The sequence below is a fragment of the Peromyscus maniculatus genome, chromosome 20 (genome assembly GCF_049852395.1).
Source record: "Peromyscus maniculatus bairdii isolate BWxNUB_F1_BW_parent chromosome 20, HU_Pman_BW_mat_3.1, whole genome shotgun sequence".
Lineage (NCBI taxonomy): Eukaryota > Metazoa > Chordata > Mammalia > Rodentia > Cricetidae > Peromyscus > Peromyscus maniculatus.
Genome location: NC_134871.1, coordinates 45648952 through 45666155, shown reverse-complemented (window position 1 = coordinate 45666155; position 17204 = coordinate 45648952). Strand labels below are relative to the sequence as shown.

Here is a 17204-nt window from a genome sequence, read left to right as displayed (position 1 = left end):
AAAAACAAACAAACAAAAAATCTGGGATAGGAAGAAAAGATGGTAATACCATGGAACTTGTGTGAACAGAGACTGAGGACAGTCACCAGGAAGTGGGCAGCTTCAGGACTACAGGAAGGAGCACTTCACAGAGAGTAGCGGTGACAGCCACACTATTGTGTGGCTGTGCTCAACATCACTGAATTATGCCATTGTATGTTATGTCGTTTTAGAACAAACAGACATAAAAGCAGGGCTGGAGATGTAACTACGCTGGCAGGGTGTTTGCCTAACGGGCATGGAGCCGAAGGTTGAATCCCCAGCACTGAATAAGAACAAGTGTGGGTGAACACATGAAATCCCAGCACGAGGGAGGTGGAGCCAGGAGGAGGAGGAGCTCAAGGTCATTCTCAGGTATATAACAAGTTCAAGGCCAGCCTGCGATACCTGACATCCTCTCTTTAAAAGAAAAACAAACAAACAAAACAAAAATATCAATGGTCAACTGTGCATAGTGGCACACACCTTTGATCCCAGTACTTGCGGGGCAGGCAGAAGCAGGTGGATCTCTGAGTTCGAGGCCAGCCTGGTCTACACAGTGAGTTCCAGGACAATCAGGGCTACATAGAGACCTTGTCACAAAAGACTGAAAATAAAAACAAAAACAAACTACGCACAGCTAGACCCTGGAACCTTAGGGGCAAAGGCACAAAGGTGTAGATGATAAGGCTATAGTATTCAAGACGAGGGCAGCTGCTTCTCACTGGGGTAGAGGTTCATGTGTGTTGTGTAAATTTTTTGGAGAAATTTAAAATGAACCTGTTTCCTACCTGGAAGTCATATTGAAGCCCAAAGAATGGTTCATTCAAGTTCATCTTTAGATGACTAGGATTTTTCAGGGAGCAACAGACAACTATAGACAGCCTTATTTTCCTGAAGTTGCTATCCTGGTCCTATTTTACACGGCTTTAAGTCCACAGAAGTGATGCAAACCTGAGCTCAGAGCGCTACCTAGTGTTAAAGCCACAGAGGTGACTACAGGCTCAGACAACGTAATAGTAGTAATAAAACTAGTGTCCAGGAAAAGTATGTCTATGTGCCCCATCCTTGCCCTTATCAGGGATTTTTCTGCCTTGTTTTGCTACATGAAACAGCTAACTAGTGGCTTGCTGCAAAACAAGTTACCCTGGCTAGGAGGCAAAGGACTGGCTCCACTAAAATGGGTAATTTGCTCTGGAGGAAGTGGGAATGGGGGGGCGGGCTGGGGGGAAGGGGAGGGGGGCAGGAAGGGGGAGAACAAGGGAATCTGTGGCTGTTATGTAGATCTGAATAGTATTGTAAAATAAAATAAAATAATTTAAAAAAAAGAAAAAAAAAGAAAACGGAGTGTTTTCATCTAGCAGTACTAGACAAATGCATACCTAAAACCTGAAATTCTGGTCCTAGACACACATTTGACTAAGCGTGTACAGGGGAAAAATAGAAACAGCAGCAGCCTTCTTTAGGGTAAGAAACTGGAGGAATCTGCATATTCATAGCCAGCAAGTGAACTGCATAGTTCATCACACATGATGAACTCTGTGATATATAAACATATCATAAACAGAAAACAGAAAAATAATTCAGATACAAAACGCTCCATACTGTACAATTTCCCTTTCTTTTCTTTTTTTTTAAGATTTATTTATTTGTTATGTACACAGTATTCTGCCTGCATGTGTCCCTGCAGGCCAGAAGAGGGCACCAGATCTCATTACAGATGGTCGTGAGCCACCATGTGGTCGCTGGGAATTGAACTCAGGACCTCGGGAAGAGCAGTCAGTGCTCTTAACCACTGAGCCATCTCTCCAGCCCAAATTTCCCTTTCTTTACACAACATGCAAACAGTAAGATCTTCTTGTGCTGGAAGCTACCCTTCAAAGGCCTGCTAGTGGCCACATATCCTTATTCCTCATCCAGGTGGGAAATAATGGGCTTGTGTTATCATGTACTGAAAAGAACAGTTACCATCTGTGCTGCTTCCACGTGTGAGCTGTATTTCAAGAAAAGAAACTAAAAGTGTCTTGAAACTGTATTTATGAAAGCAAGAAGCTCCCTAAGGTAGGTTACAGAGAGAAATGAAGCGCATGATGAATATCTCTAGATAGAGAGAATTCTGTTTCCTGTACACAGACATTTCCATATGAAATGCCCACAGAAAGAACAGAGAGGAAAAATGAAATACAGGCAAACTGTATTTCTGTAATGAAATCAATAAAAGCATCACACAGCTAGATGAAGGTTTCCAGTCAAATGCTGGCCGTGGTGGTGGACACCTTTAATCTCAGATAGCCAAGACTATGTAGAGAGACTCCTTAAACAAACAAACAAACAAACAAACAAACAAACAAACAACAGCAGCTCTGGCTGTCCTGAAACTCACTCTGTAAACCAGGCTGGCCTCAAACTCACAGTCCACCTACCTCTGCCTCCCCAGTGCTGGGATCAAAGGCGTGCGCTACTAATGCCCAGCCCCACTAGTGAACTCTTTTTTTTTTTTTTAAACACACCCACACCTAAAAAATTAAAACCAAAATTCTGGTGCCTTAAGCTACTGCCTGGAAGAGCCCCAGAAAACTGGATCTACCTTTCTGAACCTTGTATCTAATGCCACCCAATGTGGCCCATGGTCATTGATTTCTGACCTCTGACAGGGCATGAATGAAACTCACCAAAACAGAAACCTACTTGTACAACTGTGATTACCTTTTTGAACCTTATTGTTAATCAAATAAATCTCCTTTAGAAGCAGGAAACTTGGGGCTGAAAGTGTTGCTTAGAGGTAGAGCATGTGTGGAACCCCAAGTGCTATGTCTGGGGTGGTTTGAAGAATGGTCCCATAGCCATACATAGCTTAGTATCCAGCTGGTAGGAGAGTCTGGGGGAGTATGAGGCGTGGCCTTGTTGGAGGAGGTGTGTCACCAGGGGCGGGCTCTGCGGTTTCAGAAGCCCAGGCCATCCCCAGTGTTCACATGGAGGAGGTGTGTCACCAGGGGCGGGCTCTGAGGTTTCAGAAGCCCAGGCCATCCCCAGTGTTCACATGGAGGAGGTGTGTCACCATGGGCGGGCTCTGAGGTTTCAAAAGCCCAGGCCATTCCCAGTTTTCACACGCTTGCGCATGTGCACCTGCTCTCCCTCCCTCCCCCTCACCTCCAGATAAACCTTCTCTTCTAGAAGTTGCCTTGGTCACGGTGTCTTATCAGCAGTAACAACTAGGACAACATTCAACTGTGAAAACCACCAAGGCAAATTACTATTATTAATAGTAATTCAGAGCAGGATGCTACCGTCATCTGTAAGATAGACATTACCCCGGTGTTACCCTATGCCGGACATGGCACAGGTGGCACTCACCAGCCGAGTTGATGATGTGTCTCAGGATCTGCAGGGTACCCACGCGGAGTCTCTCACTGTTAGTGTCCAGCCTGGGCAGTAAGAAGGCCAGCAGTCGGTCAGGAGAGCAGCAGGCTGCAGGGTAACATGCATATCAGACACTTTCTAACTTTGCTCCTTGTCCGTGCTTGCACCCTAAGCTCCCCAGGACTGAATTTGTGTATCTTGGTCATTCTGGAACTGGAGCTCCCCGGGGCAGGGAAGGCAAAGACTCACTGTGGGGAATGCAGGAAGCCGGGACTCCCCGGCCATCAAGTTCACCCCAGTGTTTTCTTGGAGTGGCTGTACAAAGGGAAGGGTCGGAGCACAGGAGGAACACCAATGGATTGCTACCACACAGGACATGTGAGACTCAGACCTGCGGTCACCAGGGCCAGGGGGCTTGTTCCAACTTAATTCATAGGGAGCTCACAAGAGACCCCTCAGAGATCCTCCTGCTTCTGGGCTGGTCTGCAGATAGAGAATAATCTCCAAGCACTCCACCCCTGACCCTGTACAGACTTCTGCCCTGGACCTCTATCATTGCCAGTGGGAACCCAAACTACCTTGGTGAGTTCTCACCTTTGTCAATGACAGTAAAAAATTGGTCCTCCCTCCCACCACACTGAACCATCTCCCAGCATCCCCTCCCTCCAGGCTCTAGGTGGGTGCAGATGTCACTGGCCTTCAGCAGCTGGTAAGTCACAAACCTCCGCCTGACCCTCAAGCTGGCGAGCGAGCGAGCGAGCAGGCCCTGAAGGACTGCAGACACCGGGGACGGAGCTGGTAGGCCGGGCCTTCACTGACCTAGACCACCAGGCTCCAGTAGAGGCACTGAAAGATGCTGTCACCTCTAGCGGGGGGTCAGGTAATGCCAGACTGATGGCCAGAGCCAAGCAGCCACATAGAGGGGTGCAAAGACTGTGGGTGAGGGTCAAGGATGGACCGTGGGGAATGGGAGACAGAAGCCTCTAGAAGAGAAGTGCGGCTGTAACATTCACTTCAATGGAGATCAAGTACTTGGGAGCTGTGGCTGAAACCAACCCTGCTGCAGGCCCTAACCCTCCTCAGCCTGAGCCACGGAGCTACCTACTATTGTCCTCCTCAAAGAGGACAGCTGACCAGACACGAGGCATACGACTGGAACTCCAGTATTGGGAAGCCTGAGGCAGAAGGATCATGAATTCAAGGCCAGTTGAGCTAAAAGGACCCCGAGAACCTGTCTTGTTTGTTTTTATAATAATAATAATAATAATAATAATAATAATAATAATAATAATAAAAATAGTCATGCAGTGGTGGCACACGCCTTTAATCCCAGCACATGGGAGGCAGAGGCAGGCAGATCTCTGTGAGTTCGAGGCCAGCCTGGTCTACAGTGTGAGTTCCAGGACATCCAGGGCTACACAGAGAAAGCCTGTCTCATAAAAATAAATAAATAAATAAATAATAAATGAATGAATGAATGAATATAAAACAAAGGGCAAAGAGGGCCTCTGGTCAGACATGTTCTCCGAGGCTTTCTGTACAGAAGGCACCACTCACCCAGCACTGTGAAGCAGCGAAGCACCTCCTTCTGGCCGCTCATCACCATGGGGCTGGAGGACTCCACAGGCACACAAATCTGCTCCAGAGGACAGGACGAGGTTATGGTGGCAGACTCACTGCCATGTCAGGGCCCTGCCGTGCAATGGTGAGTGGCTCCACCTCACTGGAGGTACTGGAAGGGGTTTTGTTGTCGCCGCTTTGGGTGTTTAAATTTTTTAAAGCGGGGCTGGAGTGACAGCACTGGCTGCTCTCCCAGGGGACCTGGCTTCAACTCTCAGCACCCACACGGAGCTCACAACTCACTGTTTCGACAGATGCGGTGGACTTGAGGCCCTCCTCTGACCCCTGTGACACACACATGGCACCCAGATAAACATGCAGGAGGAACACCAATACATGTAAAATAAAATAATTTAAAGACCTACTTTACTGTTTCGTATGTATGAGTGTCTTGCCTCAATAAATGTATACATTCCTGGTGCCCCTGGAGGTCAAAAGAGGGTGCCAGATTCCCTTGGACTAGAGTTACAGATAGCTGTGAGCTTGTGAGTACTAGGAACCAAACCCAGATTGTCTGCAAGAGCAACAAATATTCTTTTTTTATAATTACTTTTTATATTTACATTTATTCTATGTGCATTGGTGTTTTGCCTGCATGTATGTCTGTGTGAGGATGTCAGATTTTGGAGTTACAGTTGTGAGCTGCCATGTGGGTGCTGGGAATTGAACTCGGGTCCTCTGGAAGAGCAATCAGTGCTCTTAACTAACTGCTGAACCATCTCTCCAACCACCACCACCACCACCACCACCACCACCACCACCACCACCACCACCACCCCGCCCCAGCAACAAATATTCTTAACCACTCACTGAGCTCTCTCTCCAGCCTATGCTTTGTTTGTTTGTTTGTTTGTTTTTCGAGACAAGGTCTGGCTGTCCTGGAACTCACTATGTAGACCAGTCTGGCCTCAAACTCAGAGATTCGTCTCCCTCTGCCTCCCAAGTGCTGGGATTAAATGCTTGCGCCACCACACTTAGCCTGGTAAATTCTTAGCCTAGTCTACAAGCAAGTTCCAAGACAGCCAGGACTACACAGAGAAACCCTATCTCAAAAAACCAAACAAACAAAATTATTTATTTTTATTTTATATATGAGTTTTATTTTTCCTACATGTATGCATGTGCACCAAATGTGTGTACCAGCACTGGATCTCCTGGAACTGGAGATAAGGGCCAAGGGATAAAAGGCAGTTTTATTTCCAGAGCAAGGACAAGATGGAAAAGAGAAAAGAGAATGGAAGAACTGGATGGTAAGAACTGGAGAGGAAGGAACAGAGATGGGGAAGAACTAGATTGAAGGGCTAGAAGAGAGTACCAGAGGAACAAGATGGAAGATGAGGAAGAGCCAGATGGGAAAGAACAAGATGAGAAAGAAGGAGGTGGGAGAGGAGCTAAGATGGGAAAGAACTAGATGGATGAGAATCTAGATGGGACGGAACTAGGATGAGAGAATTAAGATAGAACTTAGAGGACAGCAGATAAAGGTAGAGAGAAATCAGGCAAGAAAAGAGCTAGGCATGAGAGCAGAACTGAAGCTGTGTACACAGAATTTATCCCAGAGTAATAAAAGTAGATGGACAAAAGAGCTCGGTGTACTTAGAGATTCTTTTCCCAAAAATAATTCTTGTCGTTTGTAGCTTCTCTTCTGGGCCCCTGGGAAGAATATTATTAAAGCTGGTCCTTAATAATATTCGAGAGCACTTGGATTCCCTAACTTTTGGCAACTTTTGGATTCTCCCTTGCTATAAAATGACTGTCAGCCAAACAGCCATCCATCCTACCCTTACGCCAGCACTGACCATCATGAACACTCCACAGACATCCTGAGGAAGCTATACAATATGGCTGCTTGCTCTGGCTCTTGAAGGTACAGACCCTGCCAGAACTATTTCAAAGCTTACACTGGACTTTTTGTTATGACAAGCCTTGGTGAACTCTAGATGATCCTGCAGCGACTTCTACCTGGACCAGAGAGGAAGCAGGTCCCCTGGTGGCTTACCAGAGAGGAAATGCTAAGACAGGTAACAAAGGGCCAAAGCTGATTCCTTCGAACATAAGCCTTTATTTGCAAGGGAAGTTTGCTGTGATTGGTATAAATGCCTCTCTTCTGGCTATGTTACATGGATAGGTAAGCTGCTTGAATCATTTGTTGGGTCAGCTGAGAGAGACCCAAATGGTCTGTGCAACATCAGGCCTGCTGTGGAATATTATTTTAACTGGGCAAAGATGTGTTACATTTGTTTATGCTGTGGAATATTTCTTTAACTGTGTAAAGGTGTGCTACATTTGTTTATGCTACATTTGTTTAACAGCGTAAGGATTTGTTTAATTATGTAAAGATGTGCTGCATTTGTTTCAGCGGGCCTGCCTGAGGCACCTGATTGGTCTAATAAAAAGCTGAACGGCCAATAGCTAGGCAGGAGAGGGACAGGCAGGGCTGGCAGACAGAGAGAAAAAATAGGAGAAATCTAGGGTGAGAAGAAGACAAGAAGAAGAAAAGGAGGAGGGGGAGGAGGAGGAGAGAATGAGGGAGACGCCCGGGGCTAGAAGCCAGGCGGGCACCAGACAAACAGCCATGAAAAGCAGTTAAAGTAAGATATACAGGAGGAAAGAAAAGTAAAAAGCCCTGAGGCAAAAGGTAGATAAACAGGTTAATTTAAGTTAAAAGAGCTAGTCAGACACGAGCCTGAGCTAGGCTGAGCATTCAAAACTAATACTAAGTCTCCATGCCGTGATTTGGGAGCTGGTTGGTGGCCCAAATGGAAAAGCCTGGTTCACAGGTGCAATAAAAGGCTTCCCTCAAGTGGTCTTTTCTGGATTGCTTTTAGTAACTGGGCCGAGGGTGACAGGAAAGCAACAGCAGAGAAAGCATGGCAGTAACACAGGCAGAAGCAACCAAGCAGCAGCGGTGGTGGCTGAGCAGTCTGAGGCCAAGCTCAAAACTGCAGGGAGGGCAGGGACTGAGGAAGAGAGGAGCCACGGGGCAGGTACTACAGGCCCTGGCTCTAAGGAGCTGGACTTCAGGGCCAAAGGTGTCACCCCAGGCCCAGGAGCTGTAACACTGGCTCCTGGTAAGGTCCTGCTACTCAAGGGCTGAACGACAGCTGTAACACTAAAGGATGTGGCTTGCGTCTGTCAAAATGAGGGATATAAAAGCTGCCGTATTGCCAGGTGTGGCGGTACACATCTGTAATTCTAGCATTCCAGAAATGGAGGCAAGAAGGATTCCTATAAATTTAAGACCAACCTATGCTGCATAAGACCTTGTCTCAAAAAAAAGGGGGGGGGGGGCGGGACTGGAGAGATGGCTCAGCGGTTAAGAGCACTGGCTGTTCTTCCAGAGGTCCTGAGTTCAATTCCCAGTAACTACATGGTGGCTCCCAACCATCTGTAATGAGAACTGGTGCCCTCTTCTGGCCTGCAGGGATACATGCAGGCAGAACACTGTATACATAATAAATAAATAAATAAATAAATAAATCTTTTAAAAAAATCATGTACAATTTAGTCAGGTGGTGTTCCAGAACTCAGGAGGCAGAGGCAGGTGGATCTCTATGAGTCTGAGGCCAGACTGGTTTAGAGAGCAAGTTCCAGGACAGCCAATGCTACACAGAGAAATTCTTTCTCAAAAAACCAAAACGACAAACAACAGCAACAAAACAAACAAAATCCAGAACTGCCCAAGCCTACCTTGCCTACTCACAATGTCTATCTTGGCAGAACAAGAGGAAGGGAGAGAAGAAGAGAGGGAGGGAGGATACAGTTTTTGGAACTACTTCTTGCCTTCTTGATCCTTTGCCAGACCACACAGCCAAGGTAATCTGGAGATCATTTAGGACTACGTACTTAGGAGCCACAGAGACAGCTCAGCAGTTAAGGGTGCTGGCTGCTCTTCCACAAGACCAAGATTTAATTCCCACTACCCACACAGTGGCTTATAACTGCCTGTAACTCTAGTCTAAGGGGACCCAACTCCCTCTTCTGGCCTCCAAGGGCTCTGCACACACCTGGTACACAGACACACATGAAGGCAAAACACTCATACACTAAAAATAAATAAACCTAGGGGCTGGAGAGATGGCTCAGCGGTAAGAGCACTGGCTGCTCTTCCAGAGGTCCTGAGTTCAATTCCTAGCAACTACATGGTGGCTCCCAACCATCTGTGATGAGATCTGGTGCCATCTTCTGATCTGCAGGCAGAACACTATACACATAATGAATAAATAAATCTTTAACTGAATACCCAGGGGAGACCTTGCCTTGGAGGATGTGGGTATAGGGGGTAGACTGGGGGAGTGGCTGGGGGGTGGAAGGAAGGAGGACAGGGGAATCCGTGGCTGATATGTAAATTTAAATTAATTATAAATTAAAAAATTTATTAAAAATAAATAAAACAAAATAAAAAATCTAAAAAAATATTTTAAATTCATACTTACTACAAAAAAAAAAAAAAAAGAACACTGTGCTCAACCTACTACACTAAGCCTGTTTAATCTGCCTTTAAGAGAACAATGTAAACTGGGTGGTGGTTCACACTCCGGAGGCAGGGGCAGGGGAATCTAGTCCAGCCTGATCTACAGAGTGAGTTCCAGCACAGCCAAAGCTACACAGAGAAACCCTGTCTCAAAAAAACAAAAAAAGGACAAAAAAGAGAGAGCGAGAACAATGTAACCAGCCTCACTTTGTCTTGGATTTCCCATGTAGTCAGCTTTTACAACCTAAGCTAAATGCAAGCTTCAATCTTTTGTTTTGTTTTATATATATACATATACATATATATATATACACACACACATATATACATATATATATATATATATACACATATATAAATATATATATGAATATACATAAATATATACATATACATTAGAAAAGAAAGCCTCCTTGGAAGCTCACCAAGACCCCTTTGCACCTTTCTATTCTTTTCTTAACAACAAAGTTCCACGGATCCATGTTCCCTCTGCTGGGTCACACTGTGTACAGCAGCTTTCTCAGTCTTCCTGACCCACAGGGAGGATGCCCAGCCAGATGACTTCTCACAGAAGGACTTCCGGCAATGGGATCTTGTGACTCATGGTACCCCATGACTCTCCTCTCTTGCTCAATTCCTTAGTGGACCAAAGCAGCCTCCGGCCTCTTCTTCCCACCATAATCCAGTGCCCATGCTGAAACTCCCTCTGAGAGCTCCTCGGCCAGCCTCAGTGCCACACTCTCTCCTGCTGCCTCCATCCAGGGGCTCCTGTATGTGGTGACTGAATGAGAATGGCCCCATAGGCCTCCGTGTTTGAATACTTCCCCAGTTGTTCAAACCACTTGGGAAGGATTAGCAGATGTGGCCTTGTTGGAGCAGGTGTGTCACTGAGGGTGGGCTTTGAGGTTTGAAAAGACTCACACAATTTCCAGTTAGGTCTCCTTGCCTCTGTGATGGCTAATCTTGGTTGTCACCTATATCTGAAATTATCTAAAACCTAAGCAACTGTAGACTGGAGAGATGGCTCAGTGGTTGAGAGCACTGGCTGCTCTTCCAGAGGATCTGGGTTCAATTCCCAGCACCCACATGGCAGCTCACAACCATGTGTAACACTAGGTCTCAGGGATCTGATATCCTCACAAGCACCAGATGCTAGTAGTAGAGACATGCATGCAGGCAAAACATCCATACACATAAACAAACAAACAACAAGAAGCTGGATTTGACTGTAAAGAATTTTCTTGATTAGAGCATTTGCGGTAAGAAGAACCACACTGGATCCAGGCCACGTCTTCTGATGGCAGGCTACATAAAAGGCCAGGGATGAAAGAAGTTTTTCTTTTTGCCTGCTTGCCCTCACTTTCACTGTCCGGCTCCCGAGGCATTCCCTCACTGCTGTTAGAACCCACTTCTTCAGAATTCCAACACAGACCGAAGACTGGCGGCTCTCTCAGATTTCCCTTGGACTCCAGCACCAGACTGGGACTGCTGAGACACCCAGTCTCAAGGACTGATCAGCTACTAGATCCTTGGCCTTTTCATCAGGAGACAGTCAATGCTGGACTACTTGGACCACAGCCTGTAAGCCATGCTAGTAAATCACAGACACACAGACAGACAGACAGACACAGACACAGACACACACACAGACACACACACACACACACACACACACACACACACACACACACACACACTCTAACAGTTCTGTTTCTTTAGAGAACCCTGACTAATACAGCCTCCTACTCATAGATCAAGATGTGAGCTCTTAGCTATTCCTGTGACCAAGCTTTTGCCCACCATCATGGACTCGAACTCTCTGAAACTTTAGGCTCAATTAAACACTTTATTTTTTTAAAATATTTTTTTTAAATAATTTTTAACTTTTATTATTTATCTGGACAGCTGTACATGTCTTATGAGTGTCTGCAATGTTCATGTGGGGGTGGATGCCAGAAGAGGGAGTGGGATCCCCACTCCTCCTGCTGGATTACAGGCAGAAGTGAGATGCCTGACATGGGTGCTGGGACTCGAACCCAGGTCCTTTGGAAGAGCAGCAGGTGCTCTTAACCACTGAGCCATATCTCCAGCCCCAAACACCTTCTTTTGTAAGTTGTCTTAGCCATGCTATTGTGTCACATCAATAGAACTAACAGACTGCTGGGCTGGAAGATGGTGCCTCGTCCCTGGAGGCCGTGTACACCCATGTGATGCTCAGGAAGCCCACTGTACGGCTGTGTGACTGAAGTACCCACTCCAAATCATGCTCCCTGTGCTCCCATTGGGCAACTCACTTTGAAGAGTCCACCCCCACAAGATCCACCTCCCCAAGTTCTCATCTCCCAGCCTACCTGAGCATGAAGAGCCACCAACAGGGCGTCTAGCTGAACCTCCAGTGTGCGGCTGCCCACACTCACAGCTGCCTCGAGAATTTGTCCCAGGCTCTGTTCAAGACAGGAAGGAGATGGCGTCAGTCCACCTTCTGCCCCACAAGAGGGAAGTGGGGCCCTAGGAAGCGGTCCAGGCGAACACCAATCCCCTTTAAGACCCAAATGAAGAAGGTACACCTTAACCTCTAGAATTTGGGGGCAGGTTAAGAAAGGTCAGTATGGCAGGTAGAGGTGAAAGCTCCCAGGCTTCCATCCAGCACTTAGTCGAGTGGAAGCCACTCACGTCATAACCCAACACAAAATTTTAAGTTAGGGTTGCCCCCACAGGGTCTGATCTGAGGGGTCCCGGTATTGCTGTGCCCGCCCTTCCTCCCTACAAATACCTTGGATATCTGAAAGGTTTCCGCGTGCTTCTTGTAGAGGCCGAGCACTACAGGGAGGAGCTTAGGGAGCTGTTCTTCCAGCTTCTCACTGGGAAGCAGGTGGCTCATGGGACCCAGAGCCGCCACCACTGCAAGCCGGAGCTGAAAAGACAGCAAAGGCCTCCCTGTCTGCTCATGGCTTTGAACCCCAGGTCTAACAGGCAAGCCTGGTGGCTACCAGTTACTAGTCCATCTATGGGGCAACTATGGCAAGAGGTCAGATGTGGCCAGCAGGACACAGTCTCAGGGAAGACAGTGGATGCCATAGGGGCCTACAATGACCAGGCCTCAAGATCAAGCTTTAGAACAGGCTGACTCCAGTTGGAGGCAGGGGCTCTTCACCACCTCCTCAGCACCATCTGTGGGCAGGGAACTTGGGCGCCTTTCCTCCCTTAGGACCACTATAAGGGCAAAGGCAGAAGGAGGCCTCAGGGGCTGAGCCTCGGCCCCTGATGGGTCAGAGCTGTACCTTGGCGTCACGGCTCTGCAGCCAGTGGTGGAAAAGAACGTCATAGGCGCCGAAGATGTCAGCAGCAAAGGTGTCCTTCCTGACGGTGGGGTCTGGGGCTTGGTCCAGGTTGGCCAGGTACTCCAGGGTGCTTTCACTGAAGTGCTGCAGAGCTGTGATGGCCCCAGAGAGAGCAACTCCTGACATATCCCGCACTGGCTCCCCAGCGCTGCCCATGAACTCCCAAGACAGTCTGCATGGTGCCTAGACCAGCACCTGGTTAGGTGGTGACCCCCAGACTACACCAGGACAAACAGAAGGTCTCCCCAAATCTGTATCTCCTCTGAAACCTCAGGATCTGGCCTTCTGTGGAAACAGGGTGACTACAGGCCCGTCAGGACAAGGTCGTATAGAGGAGAGCGGCCCTAGCCCTGACTTGAAAATAGAAGACATGGGGAGAAGGCAGCCATGTGTAACAGAAGCAGACAATGGAGGCGGAGTGGAAGCTGAAGCTCCAAGACGCCACAAGAGGCTTACTGCCATACTACCAGAACAGGGAAGAACGAAGGGATATATTCCCCCTGAGCCTCCAGGACAGTGCCAATCCACAACACTCTGATCCAATGCCCTTGAAATAACCTTGCCTTCACGTCTACCCTAGAGACAAAAGAAGGGAGCACTGTGCCCCTCTCCCTGATCATGCGCCATACAGAACAAGGGCTACCAGGCCCAGTGTAAGGGCAAGAAGAAACCGGAAAGAGGTTCCAGGCCTATGTGGATGGGCACAGGCTGCCAGGGGTATTACTCATGCCTTCCTTGGCTGTGCCATGGGGACAGGGGTGGGTAGAGCAGAGGCTCTGAGCTGCTGTGGGCAGTCATAGGAGAGGTACAAAAGATATGGCTGGGATTAGAGCCCAAGACACAGGTCTGGGTCATGAGAGAATACAACAGAGCTACAGGGAGAAGGTGGGCACTGAGACAGAAATCTCTGTGCTTCCACCCTCTGGAACTAGTCAGTCCATCAAGGGCTCACATCGTGCCAAAGCGACCTTCATACAATCCAAAACCATCTGATTGATAGTGCACAGGCAAAGTGGTAAGTGGGGCATCCTCACGTAAATGTTAATTCTCAGATCACAAAAGAACCTGGGAACTGACCCTTTTCCTTTTGTACAGGAGTGGCTCAGCCCATATCAGGGCAAGTGGAAGGATGTTTGCAGCCTTTGTACAGATAGCCATAATGCACATGGCCTTGTCCACAGGATTCTCAGGCTACCTCCTTTGTCTCCAGTACTGAGTACCAATGACCAAGTGTCATGTGACTGCTTTGTTGCTGGTGTGTGGCCCTCATATGGGCTTGGGAACCCTCCATCGCTTATGAGTCTTCCCATCCTTCTTAGCCCTCACAGCAGTGACTCTCAAACAGCTTTACCACAGACGCTATTTCCTGCCATGCTAGGTTCAGGGTCCCAGGAAGAGGATGTGGCTCTGGATGCTCAACCTTTTCCAGAAGTTACTTCATGGTATCTAGATTCTGGCAAGGACTACTTCGGATGATCTGCTGTATTTCTGGTATGAGGATTCTCATCCTTCAAGGAGGGAGAGAGCTGGCAAACATGTCTGCCACCTGCTCCACCCTATCCCTTCTCCCTTGATCCTCTGAGTCTCAAAGGCTCTTGCTGGGTGCTGCCCTCAGGGTGTCCTTAGACTCTGATCCTATGCCCATTCTCCTTGTATTCCTACACCACCCACTTCTTGTAGAAAATTTAGCTTCTGATGCTTTTATTTAGTCTTTTTTTCCCTCACAGAACTCTCTTTTATGGCTTGTTCATTCTTTTATTTCTTCACTCTGTTGTCTCATGGCCTCCACTGGATCATTCCAAAATCATCCTGAGCCTGCTCTGCGCTAAGTTGACATGCACATGATGGTGGCTGCCACTGCTGCATGCTCATGCTGGGACATTGACACCACAGCCAGCGGCTCCCCCAGCCAGTGCCCAGGACAGTCTTGGCTGACCACAGGATGGTGTCTAGTAGATACAACTAACTCAACCCACTTGTGAAGCAGAGCCTCAACCAAGGTCTCCAATCTTATCCAAAAAGAGAAATAAACTTTCTGGACAGTGGTGGCGCACGCCTCTAATCCCAGCACTTGGGAAGCAGAGGCAAGCGGATCTCAGTGAATTTGAAGCCAGCCTGTTATACGAAGTGAATTCCAGGACGGCCAGGGCTGTTACACAGAGAAATCCTTCATTGATACAGGGATAAATTACAGCGATAAACTCTCAAGAGAGAGAATTTAAAAGAAATGAAGGAAGAAAACAAACCAAACCAAACAAAACCCCCAAACTACCTTCCCTCCAGAGTCCCTAGTGAAATGCTCACTGGTCAGTCTCCCTTTCCAGAGCACGGGCCTCTGGGGTTCTGTTCGGTGGGCAATGGCCTCAGCTCCCACCACTCTTGGCTGCTGACATTGAGACCAAAAGGGCCTGGAGGCTGCAGGAGACCTGTGAGTCCTCAGCTCCCCTCAGCCCCAAGGCTCTTCCTTTTGATCTGAGGGGTCTTAGTTAGAGTGCTCTTCAGGGACAAGAAGAGTTTTTTTTTTTTTTTTTTTTTTTGGTTTTTTTTTTTTTTTTTGGTTTTTCGAGACAGGGTTTCTCTGTGTAGCTTTGCGCCTTTCCTGGAACTCACTTGGTAGCCCAGGCTGGCCTCGAACTCACAAAGATCCGCCTGTCTCTGCCTCCCGAGTGCTGGGATTAAAGGCGTGCGCCACCACCGCCCGGCAAGAATAGTTTTCAAAGAGCAGGTCATCGTATTTCCAGAAGTAAAATCCTCACAACTCATTAGATCTTGATCTTTAATCGGTTGCATATACTCAGGATGAAAGGGTTGCATATACTCAGGATGAAAGAGTTCCACCCCGATGCCAACGTCCTTTTTTTGGGAAGCAGCAGCCACCAGCTGGGTCTTCTCTCAAGTGCCACAAGTTCTCCCACAGTGACGTGTCCTCCTTTTGTACTTCCAGCCCGCCGGGCACTTCGGAGCCGGCTCCTCACAACACTAATCCCCCTAGTGGAGCTCTGCTGTCCCTGCACTCAGATCCTCTCACACGGGGTCTGTTGGTTCTGCAGGGGTTGGTCATGCACACAGCCTTGAAGAATGGCATCACTGGCCACTCACCCTAGCCTCCTTCCACCATATAAGAATGCCATCACCTGGGCATCCTCCTCCTCAGTTCACGCCACCTCTGAGCATCACAGCCTTCATCTGCTCTAGGGAAGAACGGATGAAATACATTTCTGAGACCCGTTTCTCTGGAAAGCCTGTTTTACTCTCTGTCAGACAGCAGGTGTATCTTCTGATCGTGGAGTCACGGGACTTCACACATCCTTCTGTTTTCTTTTCCAGGTGTCTGTCACTGGAATGCAGACTCCGGGGTCTTACCCACCAACCCTTCTCTGTTTTCCTGTTCCTAAAACTCTGAATTCTGCCCTATTCCCCGGGCCTTTCTTCAACCTCCAGTCGTCCTGTGATGTTTTCCATCTCTGACCACATTTTTAGATAGGTTGATTTACTCTTCTTCTTGATTGTAGCTCTTCAATGGATGGTGACATCCTCTTGCGTCATGAGTTCTCTCTCCCCTGTCTTCTCCCTGGGATGCTAGTCACGGAGCCTTGCTTCTGGTAGTTTTCTCTTCCCCGAACTGCTAACACCCCAGCCACAGTTTGTGTTTCTTTTGCTGCCACCTTCCTACTTGGCCTTGCTCAGAGGTGGGACTTGTGTGCTGCCTGCCATCTCAGGCAGCGAGCCAGGCAGGCTGCACCCTGCCCATCTGAGACCTTGCTATCCGCCCCTCTACTACGGAGGGCCTCCTGTTAGACTGCTGTTCACTGCCCTCTGCTTCTGCAGTGCGTCAGTCAACCTCAGCCACGCCCAGCCTGGGATGCCCAGAGCCAGAGATCCCACTGGCCTGACGGAGGCTGTTCTGGCCACAGGACTACTGTGTCCTCCAGCAGCAAACAAAGGATGCCTGATATGAGCGGTACAGGCAGGAGGCATTCTAGGAGTACGCCTGCTAAGCCTGGATGACTTTAGCCAATGTCTCAGCAATCAGGAAGCCAAGGTAGCAGAATTGACTTCAAATTCAGAGATCCTCTCTCTGAAAACAAAACAGGGCTGAGGAATGTAGCTCAGCTGGTAAAGTGTTTGCAGAGCATGCACAAAGCTCTGGGTTCAAGCCCTTACCACAGAAACCAAGGAATGGTTGCATGTCAGTAATTCCAGCAGGAGAACCAGAGGTTAAAAGTCATCCTCAGCTACAGAGCCAGGTCTGTGCAACATGAGACCCTACACCCCCCAAAAGGAGTTCATTTTGGTCGAGCCCACCTGCTACAGCATGAGAGGTGCCCACACGGCAGGAATTGGAGGGCTTCTAGTACTCAGCATGAATAGCAAATGCTCAGAACCCAGAG

General features: G+C 48.1%; 1 protein-coding gene across 3 annotated transcripts in view; it reads right to left on the bottom strand.

The window, feature by feature from the left end:
- Nucleotides 1–17204, bottom strand: part of Mroh1 (maestro heat like repeat family member 1) — an 80056-nt gene that overhangs the window by 35597 nt on the left and 27255 nt on the right. For all 3 annotated transcript variants that reach the window (XM_006989346.4, XM_006989345.4, XM_076556171.1), the window contains exons 8-12: nt 12754–12905; nt 12246–12386; nt 11824–11916; nt 4936–5014; nt 3373–3486 (exon numbers count right to left, since the gene is read on the bottom strand). In XM_006989346.4, coding sequence (XP_006989408.1) covers nt 3373–3486; nt 4936–5014; nt 11824–11916; nt 12246–12386; nt 12754–12905 — 579 coding nt within the window. The remainder of the gene's footprint in view (nt 1–3372; nt 3487–4935; nt 5015–11823; nt 11917–12245; nt 12387–12753; nt 12906–17204) is intronic.